This window comes from Dasypus novemcinctus, chromosome 1 (assembly GCF_030445035.2).
Source record: "Dasypus novemcinctus isolate mDasNov1 chromosome 1, mDasNov1.1.hap2, whole genome shotgun sequence".
Taxonomy (NCBI): Eukaryota; Metazoa; Chordata; class Mammalia; order Cingulata; family Dasypodidae; genus Dasypus; species Dasypus novemcinctus.
Window position 1 is genome coordinate 150685408 of NC_080673.1, and position 12944 is coordinate 150698351.

General features: G+C 36.0%; 1 protein-coding gene across 1 annotated transcript in view; it reads right to left on the reverse strand.

Annotated features, from left to right (window-relative positions):
- Window positions 1-12943, reverse strand: part of POLR2B (RNA polymerase II subunit B) — a 57719-nt gene extending 44776 nt beyond the window's left edge. The window contains exons 1-6 of the mRNA XM_004483866.3: window positions 12702-12943; window positions 6427-6499; window positions 4841-4991; window positions 2477-2589; window positions 2091-2310; window positions 1552-1710 (exon numbers count right to left, since the gene is read on the reverse strand). Coding sequence (XP_004483923.1) covers window positions 1552-1710; window positions 2091-2310; window positions 2477-2589; window positions 4841-4991; window positions 6427-6499; window positions 12702-12720 — 735 coding nt within the window. The 5' untranslated portion in view covers window positions 12721-12943. The remainder of the gene's footprint in view (window positions 1-1551; window positions 1711-2090; window positions 2311-2476; window positions 2590-4840; window positions 4992-6426; window positions 6500-12701) is intronic.
- Between the last annotated feature and the right edge of the window lies 1 nt (window position 12944).

Genomic DNA, 12944 nt, shown 5'->3' on the forward strand with positions numbered 1-12944 from the left:
TTAAGAGCCAACAAATTTCTGGTATTTTGCATCTGCGCCCCTTTGGCTGACTAATACAAGGGTGTTACTAGTCAGATGGGTTGAGGAAAAATACACCAAATATAAGATACAGGCTACAGGCAGTAGTAATATTTTGATGATGCTCTTCCATAGTTTGTGACAAATGTTTTACAACAATGTAAGATGCTGGTGGTGGGATGATGTAGGGGAGCCCTGTATGATGAAAGGCACGTTTGTTTTGTAATTTCACAACTTTTACTATACACTTATTATTTATGTATGTTCATATATGAATGATACACTTCAGTACATTTTTATTTAAAAAAAAAGGAAAACGTAAGAAAAAAACAACAACAAAAGGAAAACAGGCAAATTATACTACATGTAATTTTTTTGAGGTACCAGGGCCAGGGGTTGAATCAGGGATCTCAGCGCTCAACCACTGAGCCACACTGGTTCCCTGATGTGGTCTGTTTTACTTGTTGTTTGTTTTTGTTTTGTTTTTTGGAGGCACTGGGAATCAAACCCAGGACCTCCATATGAGAAGCAAGCAAAGTTCAAATGGTAGGTATGGTATATTAACACTATTTCTGTACTGATCAATGAGAAATTACCAAAAGCAGCTGCTCTGGAGAAGAGATCAGGGGTCAAAAGAAGACTACACTTTATTGTACACCCTTTTTTTGTACTTTCTTGAACTATTTTTTTAATGTGCATATATGATTTTTTCAAAAAAAAGTAAAAAATGACAACAATTTCCCAGGATTGGTATAAAGATTAAATCAAGCAATGTAGGCTAAAGCACTGAGTAACATAATGGGCACATAGCAAACATTTAGGATTCTAGTGTTATAAGCAACATGCTAGTGTTAGGCAGCTTGGAGGATGGCTCCCAATAATCTCTGCCTCATACTGTTGTTACTGTTGTGTAATTCCCTCCCCATAAACGTGGGCTGGACATACACTTTCTTTTAACAAATATAATAAGCAAAAGTTATGGGCCTCACTCCCAAAATTATGGATCTCACTCCAAAAATTATGGATTTTACTCCCAAACATGGCAGCTAATGAAGCAAACTGCCATATTAGGAGCTGCTGTAAGTCTGGAGAGGCTCCTGGGGCAAGGAACTGAGAAAGGCTTCCAGCCAACAGCCTAAAAGGAACTGAGGCTCTCAACAGCCCCTGAGAACTAAATTCTGCCAACAACCATGTGAGTGAGCTTTGAGTGATACAGCAGCCCAGGCAAAAATCCTGACTAAACCTTGTGAGAGATACTGGGCCAAAGCACTCAGCCAAAACATGCCTCAATTCCTGATGCACAGAAACTGAGAGCTGGTAAATGTTTCTAATTTGGGCCATTAAATGTTGGGCTAATTTGCTACACAGGAAATAATAAATGGTAATAAATAATATAACTTCTAACATATTAACACTGATTATATTATACCCCAGAAGAGGTGTTTATTTTTTTAAACTAAGAATGCAGCACAGTAAATCACAAAACCAGACATAAAACAATAAGCCCAAACAACATCATATCCCAGTCCATACCTGTCCTCCTCTCGCCAACATGCTAACCCATATAGTACTGGTCGGTCGGGAAGAATTCTCCAAACATGATCTACACTCTCCTGTGTAGGCGTATTTAGAATCCTTTTTAGCAAACACATAAACTGTGTTTGTCGCCATTTTCTCTTGGGCAATTAGAACCTATATAGACAAAGTTACAGTCATAAAACCCAAGGTCCTTGAAGTATAAAGAGTATAACTGTTATCTTAATCTCATCACATAAAAGAAGATCAGATTTCATCTATCTTTAAAAATATCACTGAAACATTAAACGCTCCATTTTGCACAAATGCTTCACAGAAACGTATAAGCTCAAATAACTAGCCAAGCTCCTGGTTTATATTATATATTTATATATTATATTATATTATAGATAAAGCTATGGTTCATCAGTTCAGTTTTCACTCCCTAAAAAACAAAACTACCACTTATAGGTTATTTTACATAAAGATTTACTTTCTAATTTCAACTCTAAAAATTCAAATTTTAATTTTCTGTAATTTTTTAAAATGTTATATACCTTTTCTGAACCATTAATAATGAAATAGCCACCAGGATCCAAGGGACATTCATTTAACTCACAAAGATCACGATCCGTTAAGCCATTTAACAGGCAGTAAGTTGAACGCAACATAATTGGAATTTTGCCTATAAAGGTTTTCTGATGCTGAGTCTGAAGTTGTTCTTCCCCTTCTTTAATGACCGTTTTTGTTATATCAACATAAAGTGGAGCAGAGTACCTTTGAAAATATAAGCAGATCACAGTTAGGCAATAAGAAGGTATGGGCTCAAGTAAATAACAAGTTTTCAATAAGATAAAACATAAAAACATAAAAAAAAACTTTTATGTTCTCTCAAATTCTATTTTAATATGACTTATTGCTGACAAGAAAAACAATTTCTTACGTGAGGTTTCTTAATCTGGCTTCATTTGGCATCATTGGTGAAGGAGCACCATCTCTTTCCCAATGGGTAGGTTTAGAGAGGTATATTTGTTCAAACTTCAGCAAATATCTTGGCTGAAATTAAACAAAAGCATGAAAAGGGTAAATAATTTTTCCCTTAAGTTTTAATGATTCCAATTTAATTGGCATTAACACTTTAAATTTAAAAAGCACTACAAACTGACAAAGTTAATCTACGTAACTGATACGGGAGACTATCCATCATCAACATCCACCACCCATAGATATGATATTTTGTACTTTATCACTCTTAAAGCAGAAAAGAGAAAGAGACTTGTAATATACATCAAGTAAATAAAGACTGTGCATACACCATGTGCTCTGAGTTTACTAGAAACAATTAAAATGGACTTGTAGTAATGACCTATATAGTCTCACATGTTCTCTCCTGGGTTAGGGTCAAAAGTAACTATTACCAGAGAAAAAAGAAAACTAATTCAAACAATTAGAACTGTGCAATAAGAAGCTAATCAATAGAACATCAGGGGAAAGGAAAAAAATACTAACTCTTCGATTAAATATACATAGACATACTAATCAATCTATACCAAGGACTGAAAACTTCCATGCCAATTCTGGTTTACTATCACTTAGCCCACAGCAAAAAAAAAAAAAAGTTTTCAATTAAGTATCCTCCATGAGGACAAGTTTAGAAAGATAAATGGATTGCTCACTAAACCAAATCTCAAAGAAGATAAGATTAAGCAGACCACTTAAGTAAATTATTGACACCCAAGTTCCCCAAGCTGGAGTAGGTAAAGAGCAAAGAGTGGTGATAACCAAAGGGAAGACATTTCTCCATTCCTTAATTCCACCACCATCATCCAAGTCCAGGCCTTAGTAACTTAAACCTAGACTATTTCAAGACTTTAAGTGGCCTTCAGTCTCTTCTCACTTTAAGTAAACACCATTTCCAATATAAACTTTCTAAAATAATGCTTTATGCATATTCTATCTTTCAACAATTCCCTATGTCATCCAGTGATATCCAAAACATCCTACAATCTGGTTCTACCTTATTTCTCACTAACATCTACAAAAACAGATCAAACCAAAATTACATACTGATTGTTGTAATGCCCATCCCACCTGAAAGCCAAACACTGGTACTTTCTTGCTGAAATGCCTAAACAGTTTGTTCTACTAAGCTAAGCCCTACCCAACTCAAGGTCAGCTTAAACTCCTCCCATCATGGTACTTACTGTACTGACACTTTGAAAATGCTACGCTGTACTATGATCTCTCTCGCTATGCAAAGACCATCAAGAAAAAATTACCTAAGGATTAAAAAAAGGCATGTAATGCCACCTTTTCAATATAGTGCTAGAAGAGCCAGTTTTTATTTTTTCTTTTTATTATTATTTGTTTCATTAAGAACCAATTATTTTTATTCTTAACATAGTGTCAGCATTTGAGCAGCATCGCTGACTAGAATGAGAATAGAACAAACTTTAGGGGCTTAGAGAGAAGAGAAGCTGAACTGGCTAGGAGTAATGACCTCTCCCTATCTTCCTCTATTCCTGAGGCTCTTTCTGCCTCACTTTGCCTTCAGTTTTCCTTTTCTCTCAAAGGCCAACATGCTCCCACAACTACCTTTTTTTATTTTTACAGGAGGTACCGGAGTTCGAACCCAGAACCTCATACATGCAAAGCAGGCACTCAACCAGTGCTACACCCCCTCCATTACAGCTACCTTTCTATCTCCTCCAAAATTGGGTAGTCATTTATTTTGGATTACTTAATTCTTTACAATCATTGATGAAAACTAGATTATAAATTTATACTGTCACTATGATTTCAACAACAAAAAATATGCATATGTGAAAAGACAATAAGAACTGAGAAAAATGAAAATATCTAATACATTTGAGTGAAAAATAGTAAAGTTTGTTTACTTTTATATTTAAGGTATTTCATGCAATAAATAGAAAAAGTCCTTTAAACACCTTTTCTTTTATAATTTCTTCATTATGAAAGAAAAAAATGGGATTATCTGAAACAATGTATCTACTTCTGCTTGGCTTCTCTTAATTATTCATCACATGTCTGAGTCCTTTCTTCCCAACTATAAAATATCTACTATATTAATAAGAATTAGCATTCTGGACTACTTACAAAAAATGCAACTCTCCATTAGCGCAAATAAAAAGGAGTTGATTTTTGAAAATGCTATAAATACATTCTAAAAATCACCTACTGACTTTTTCTTAACCTTTAAGCTAGGTGAGAGGAGCAGGACCAAAATGTTAAACTAGTACTCTTCTTTTACTTTATTAAAGTTACTTTATTAAAATAACCATCTCACCGGTTCTTCAACTTCTCCACTAGCATGCTGAGCTTCAGCTTGTAGGTCTATTGGTGGAGCATCTTCCACAATTCTTTGAACAGACATCTGAATAAACTCATCAAAAGAATCCAACTGTTGTCTGACCAAGCCTTTCTCATCAAAATAGGAACTAGAAAAATATTTGAATTGATTATTAGTTACAACTCACTGATGTTTTCTGTACGTTCATTTTCCATTTTCATTATAATTAAATTCATCAGAATACTTTTTTTTTTTACCAACTAACTATATGCCAATCACTGCACAAGAAGCTATGAGGTATCCCAAAAAGAGTGATAATAACCAGAAGCATTTATTTTCTTTGTAGAGCTCATTGTAAAGTTTGGGGAAAATGAGATTGGTATGAGAAAATTATTGAAGTATAATATGAGAAACATAAGGAACCCCTGATTTATAAATGTCCTTTATAGTGACAAATTTACCCAACCTCCCTGAAACATTTCTTCAAAAGTGTCAGGAAGAAGGCAAATCTAAAGAAATGAGATAGTAAAAGATCACAATAAGGACTCTAACCTGAACAACAGGGAGAATGATGATATCAATGATTAAAATAGGTACTATATGAGAATGTCAATTTTAGGTTAAAGATTCTTAGTTCTTCTTTAAGCATGTTGAGGTAATGAGGGCAAGTCATTTGAATAAAAACACCCAGCAAATAACTGGTGATAAAAAATATGGAGCATAGGTAAAGTTACAAAAATCACACAGTGAAGCTCTACAAAAAGATGGGCTACCTTTTAAAGAAGGCTTTATTGTTTTCAAGGAACAGACAACTTAGATTAGGAATGGGAAAGGGGATATATAATAAAAATACAAATAGATAAATGCTCATAAGGAATCTATCTTCCCAGGAATTGTTATAGAGATTGAAAGAGCTCTGAGAGTTAGCATAACCCTAAGGACTGGATTATTTTATCACCCCTCAACAACAGGAATTGCCAACTACCACCACACCTCCATGTCTCAACTCCTCCACCTTATGACCCATACATCTGTGAGACTTTCTTAGCTTCTGCCCTCCCATAGGATGACTCCTCCATCCTCACTTCAATTTTCTGAGACAATATGCATAGCTCACGTAATTACCAGCCTCCTACTTGGGCATCATCAGGACACTTCAAAGGTTACTGGCAGGTCTACAGATTGGCTGGCTTTGGGTCAAGGTACCACCCCTGATCTAATCAACCATGACCACCAGTATTAGTAGTCAAGCCCTGCAGTGGAGATAACAATACGCAGCCTCCTTGCAAAAGATACAGCCAAAAGAATGGCAGGGTATTTTCCTTCGGTAGAGGCTGAACGCATAATAGGAAATATAGTAAAAGATTAATATTTAAGGAATCCAGGTGAAGGGTGGGAATACATGAATTATTGGCATAGCTTTCCTGAAATATTTTTAAAATAAAATAAAATTTAAGTAAATAAAATGAAAAACAGACACATGAATGTAGTATATTCTCTGTATATTTTATAGAGGCTTTTAAAGAAAATATCATATTTTACAGAGGCTTTTAAAGCTTATTCAGTTTGGTTTAAAAAGTTACCTAATTACAATCCAGCATGCTTCTTGCCACAAATCTGGGGTAATTTCATCATCATCCTCATCATACTGCATATCTGCAAAAACAAAAATATTGTACTCATCTGCAATAAAATATCAGTTAACACCTTATTCCCATGATTTGAATTAAAAGACACCTATTTACTCTCTGCTAAATAAAATTCCACTTTTCTAAAATTTCAGTCAATTACAATAATGAAATAATGTGTATCTTTATCACATAGGGATTCTTCTGATTTACAAAAGTTCACTGTAAACTGTTTGGATTGGTAAGTTTCCAGTTTGTCCAGAAAGTCCATGTAATTTTCACATAGCTGACCACATGATAATTAGGAGGAAGCTCAAAGTACTCTGATCAGTAAGTTCCTCAGAGACCAGAGGCAAAGATGGAGATAAGAAGGCAGAGCCACCTAATGATTCTAACACGGCAAAGGAAGGTGGTGATTCACAACTGTGAAGATGACCCTGGAACCCAGAAGCAGCAGAAAAAAATGGAACTCAGAAAAAGAAAGCTGGCAATAGCAGTGGCAGTAGCCCAAGAGAAGGATAAGGAAAATGAAGAACACTGGGTTGGGCCTTTACCTATGGAGGCAATGCTGGCCAAGAAGAGGAAAGTTCTAGAGTTTGAAAGAATTTATCTGGATAATCTCCCCAGTACATTCATGTATGAGCATAGTTACATACAGAGAGATGTTATTACCCATGTGGTGTGTACCAAGACAGATTTTATTATTACTGCCATTCATGATGGACAAGTTCTAGAAAAAAAATGAGGGAAATGAATTTGTCAAATATTTTAATAGCCACCTGGGAGTACTGAAAGTAGTGCCTTTAGCTCTAAGGGAGTATTGTTCTGTTCTGTGGATAATGATAAAGCAACAAAGGTGTTTGATGTAGTAAACTTTGACAATGATCAATATACTGAAGCTTGGCTATTTTCCTGGACGATATGTGTGAATCTATTGTCCAAGGGATGCCCCATCTTCAGTTGTTGCTCCTGAGAAAAGCACAGGAAAAATTTTCATCTATGATAGTCAAGAAGATAACCAAACACTCTATATTTTTTACTATACTCTCCTCTTAGTCAGATATGGCTAAGCCCAGTTTACAAAGCAGTAGTGTCTTCTGACAAACCTAGAATGACTGAATATTAAACTGGGACTTCCCATGAATATAAATCCTCTAAAAATATGAATTAGGAATATAAAACTGACACAGATTTATATGAATTTGCAAGGTACAAGGCTTATCCAACCAGTATGCTTTTCACTTGATGGGAAGAAAATAGCTACTATTGGTTCTGAAAGAAAAGTTAGAATTTTCAGGTTTTTAAAATGGAAAACTAATGAGAGTCTTTGAAGAATCACTAAGTATGTTTACTGAACTGCAGCATATGAATGGTTGTAGAATGTGAGTTGGAGAAGATGGATGCAGTAAGCTCAATTATTATAGTTTTTGATGAAACTGGACACTCTGTACTACATGGAGCAATGCTGGGCATAAAAGTCATAAATGTAGAAATACCAGTGTTTGTGGATCTTATGCAAGCAAGAAAATACTAGTGATGCAACTGGCTTTATTCCAGGGACTAGCCAAAAATATCATACTACAACTACTGTAAGAGAGGAAAGCTGCAAACCCGTTCTTCAGAATATTCAAGCTGACCCAACATTAGTCTGTACATCTTTCAAAAAGTTTTTATAAATGTAAAATATTAATACATGTTGTTAACAATAGAAGGGTGTATGGAAAAACACACCAAATGTGTCCATTGTTAGTAGTAATATCTTGATGATATTCTTTCATAATCTGTAACAAATGTTCCACAACAATGCAAGGTATTAGTGGAGGGGTGATGTATGTGAATTCTGTTTGTTATGCATGATTGTTTTGTAAACTCACAACTTCTCTAATAAAAAAAAGTATTAATTAAAAAAAAAGAATAGGTTGTACAGGTTTCCCAAATGAAAACCAGAAGATACAAAAAGTACAGGTTCTGCCCAAGATGTTTTTAATGAGAGACCTTCTAGGGAAGAAGTTACAGCAGCTACCCAAGGTGAAGAACCTAAACCAATTTCAGATAGTGCTATTATTATCCATACAAAGCAAGGGAGACATTCATATCATCTTTTTCCACTTGGATGTCCTAAGACCATGGAACACTTCCGTGTTCACAGCAGAAATGGTTTTTTAATGGGCACACTTTCACTGTATAATTAAGGGCTTCATGATTCAGACTGGAGAGCTAACAGGTACTGGTATGGGAGGAGAAAGTATATTCAACATCACAACACGAAAGACCATATACACTCAGCATAGCCAAGCTGGATCAAATATTAATGGATCCCTGCCGTTCTTCATAACAGTGGTACCAACGCCTTAGCTTGATAAGCACACAGTATTTGGACAAGTTACTAAAGGATTGGAAGCTGTGCAAAGGATCTCTGACATCAAAGTCTAGGTAACACCCAAAGGTTGGATGGTCTATTACAGTGACTTTTCAGGCATGTACTGGTGTAGCAGAATGTATTTTCCAATGATGGCCACAACCTTATCTCCCATCCTACACATTCTTCTATATGTGAACTTAACACTCCTGCCATTAAGAGATGGAGATCTTTGTTTCCTCCTTTAATTAGGCTTCTAATTTACCCATAATTAAGAGAATACAGCAGAAATCACACTGCATGATCCTGGAAGCTAGGTCAGCAAAGACAATAAAGCTTTACTATGTTTGCTGGAACACTTGCTTCTGGAGCCCTAAGCTATCATGTAGGAAGTTGTACTACTCTGAGGCTGCCGTAATGTGAGGAAGCCCAAACTACATTGAGAAGCCACTTGCAGATGCTCAAATCAGCAACCCTAACCCTTGAGTCCTCCTAAACTAGGTGCCAGACATGTAAGAATTCCAGAAAATCCAGCCCCCAGCAAGTCTTCCCAGTTGCACAACGGACATTGTATAACAGAGATGAGCCATGGCTGCTATGCTCTCATCAAATTCCTGACCCACAGAATCCATGAGCATAATGATTTTTTAAGCAACTAAATTATGGGGTAGTTATGCAGCAATAGCAACTGAAGCAATAGGACATTTGTTAAATCAGTGTGCATCAATCCTCTATTATTCCCATTTTATGTGAAAGAGTAAGTGTCCTGTATTTTTCTAACATTCTGATCTATAGTCTGTAAAACTTAAGAACTTTGGGTTCAAAAATTGTTTATTAATAAATTATTTAATAAACGCTTTTTAAATGGACTGGAATCACTAACCCATATACATGGAAGACAGGGGAAAGGAAGACAAAGGTATCTAAGATGGTTCAGCAGTTTCCAGCTTTGATTGAAAATTAGAGGTTAATATCATTGCCATAAAGGAGAAGTAAATTGGAAGGGGTGAAAAAGGGAGAGGAAATAATGAGGTCAGCTTTCAGAATACTTGTGGATCTTTTATTTCCTTAAAAACTTCCAACAGGCAACTGGATTTGAACACTAAGCTCAACTGAGGGTGTAAATTACAAATATTTAGGAATCATTAACAAATGGTGATAGAATAAAAATAAAGAAGGCAGGATATTAGGAAACACTGCTATTTGAAAGTTATATGGGGAAAAAAAAGTTATATGAAGGAAAATGAACCTACAAAGACAACTATTTTATCCATTCACCTAATATTTCTTGAGTATGCCTCCTATGTCCCAAGCACTGGAGACACCATCCTCAACAATATAAATATAGTTCTATCCTCAGGGAGAGTACTGCCTATTGTGGAGATAGAGACAAATTTAAGCCAGTTAGGCAGAAAAATAATGTGATAAAGATGCTCTTAACTGGGACCCACAGAGGTCAGGGAAGACTTGAATAAGAGTAAATCAGGCAATGGGAGGAGGTGAGGCTAGTAGGACTGGAGGAAGGAAGTAGTCCAATCAGAAGAAACAACTTATACAAAAGACTCCACAATAAAAAACAGTATAGTACATTCCAGGAATGAAAGAAGGTTAATGTAGATAAATCACTGCACATGAAGTTGGAAGTGGTAAGGGTTGGTCATTACCAAAAAAGTTTTGAGGAACCAATCTAAGATTTTAGCAGGGGTATGGCTAGATCAGGTTTTCCTTTTGGAAAAACCATTATGGCCACAATGTAAAGTGTAGCTTAAAGAGGTAAAAAAAGACTGGAGGCAGAGAAACCAGTCTGGAGAAATAATCTAGGCAAGAGATGGTGGTATCCTGACCTACAACTGTGGCAGACAGGGATGGAGAGAAATGACCAGATCTGACACATTTTAACAGACAGAACCATCGGGGTAAAAGTGTGGCTACGAATGTAAACAGCAGGATGTGAGCAGCAGAAAAGAATGAGAAGAAAAGTTAGCAGCGTAAGAAGAATCAAGTGAAAGTGATGTGGCAGAAGGGAAGAGTAAGTTTCCAGAAGTCATCAACTATGTCAAATGCCACAAGGTTCAAGTTAATATTTTTTAAATGTCCATCTAATATCAATTGACAAGTCACTGATTATCTTAGTAAGAGCTATTTTAATGTAGTGGCATAAACAGAAGCATATTGCAATGGGTTAAGGAGAAACTGAACCACGTGAACCTGGAGCAACCCATACAACCTATTCTTTCTAGAAGGTTAGCTATGAATGGAAGAAGACAGAATCTTAGAATAAAAAGGAAATGATGAAAAAAGGGCTTAACTGGTTTTCTTGAGGATGAGAAAGATCTGGCAATTTCTTATAAAAAGAAGCTAGCTGAAAAGAAGTGTCTGAAAACTGATGAAGGGATATCTAATAAAGATTTTCAAAGGAATGAATGTAAACTTGATACTGGAGCAAAGGTTTAATGGTATCTTTTTCCACAGGCATTATTACACATTCTTGGTGGGAAAGTAAATTAGTGCTACCACTATGGTGGTCATTTGCCACCATCTTATCAAAATGTTAAACGTATTTATTTTACACAACAATTCTACATGTGGAAATTTATTCTACAGATATACTTTATCATATAGACTACAGACATACAAATGATGTATGTACAAGATTATTCATTACAACACTAAACTAGAAAATGACTATGTGTCAATAGGAGATAAATTAAGTTATAGTACATTCCACAAAGTAGCTGTCAGAAAAAAAAAGGAAAATGCTCTCTATGAATTGATACTTAAATGTTCTTTTAAGCAAATAAAGTACAGAAAAGTGTGACTGCTACTTTTTGTCTGTAAAAGGGAGAAAAAGAATCCTATTTATATTTGCTTAGATATGCATAAAGAAACACTGAAGAGTGATAAGAATGTAAGAGCATTTGTTAACCTGTTGTGGAGGGGTGTAAAAGTAGATAGATGAATGACAAAAATGAAACCTGACTTTCAAACATTTTTATATTTTCTGGCTTGTGATATAAGAATATATTGCCTACTCAAAAATAAGCTAAAAAATTTCTTTGAAATGTTTTCCCACTGAGAGCAGTTAAGAAAAAGGAACGCAATGCTGCTAGTAAATTTCTAGATAAAAAATGTAATGAGACACAGAAGTTGGAGCAAAATTTTAAGCTTTTGTTTTTATTTTCTTCATGAAGTGACTGAGGGAATGGAAAAAGAGGGATGGACATGGAATGTTAAGCTAGAAGAGGATGAAATCTGAAATAGTAACTGTGGGGTAAGAAATCTATGTGAAAAGAAGAAAGATATGTTGGACCATTTTAGAACTGTGTCCTCTTGTGAGAAGAGGTAGTTTAAAAGCCACTTGTTAAGACAATTTCCTTAGATTTAAGAAAGCTTGAAGGAATGTTAAACTACATCAAATTCCTTCTCCCCTTACTGTAATTCTTTGTCCCCAGTGTATATTTCCAGGGCCTAACATAAAAACTGGTACAAGACTGATGCTCAAAAATAGAAACATTCAAGAAATCGGCCAACCGTGATCCTAAAGTAAAATTTAAAAACCCTTTGCTTCAAACTTAGTCAAAACAACGGAATTTGTTGTAACGATTCTGCGCGCTCCTGCAATACGATACGGAGATCAGAATTAGGTGCACAGATCGGGGAAAGGTAACAGTCAACTTCACGCGGGCCATTAACGCTATTTCCATGCATCTTTCACCTCAAGCAATCCTGACTTCATTCCCGACTGGCAGGGGAAGGGAAGCACTACTGGGGACACATGGAGCGGGAGGCGGCAAATCCTCTAGCCACGCAGGTCCCCACGTTTCCCTTCCTAAATCGGTCACCGCTGAGTGTGTGCTAAGTGATCACCTACCTTCATCCGCGTCATACATTTTGGCAACCGGTTCCCGAGCACCCAAACCCTAGAAATCAGAAACAGAATTGCACGCAGCAACCGACGACAACCGGATACAGACTAAGTGACTTCCGTCCACGGCGTTCCCAGAATACTCTGCTTCTTATACATAAGGCCCACCCACAAAGAAACCAAGCGTAGAATTGCGCCTGCGCAATGGTAGGTTAAGGCTTGTCAAGAGTTAGATTTGAGCACGCGCAC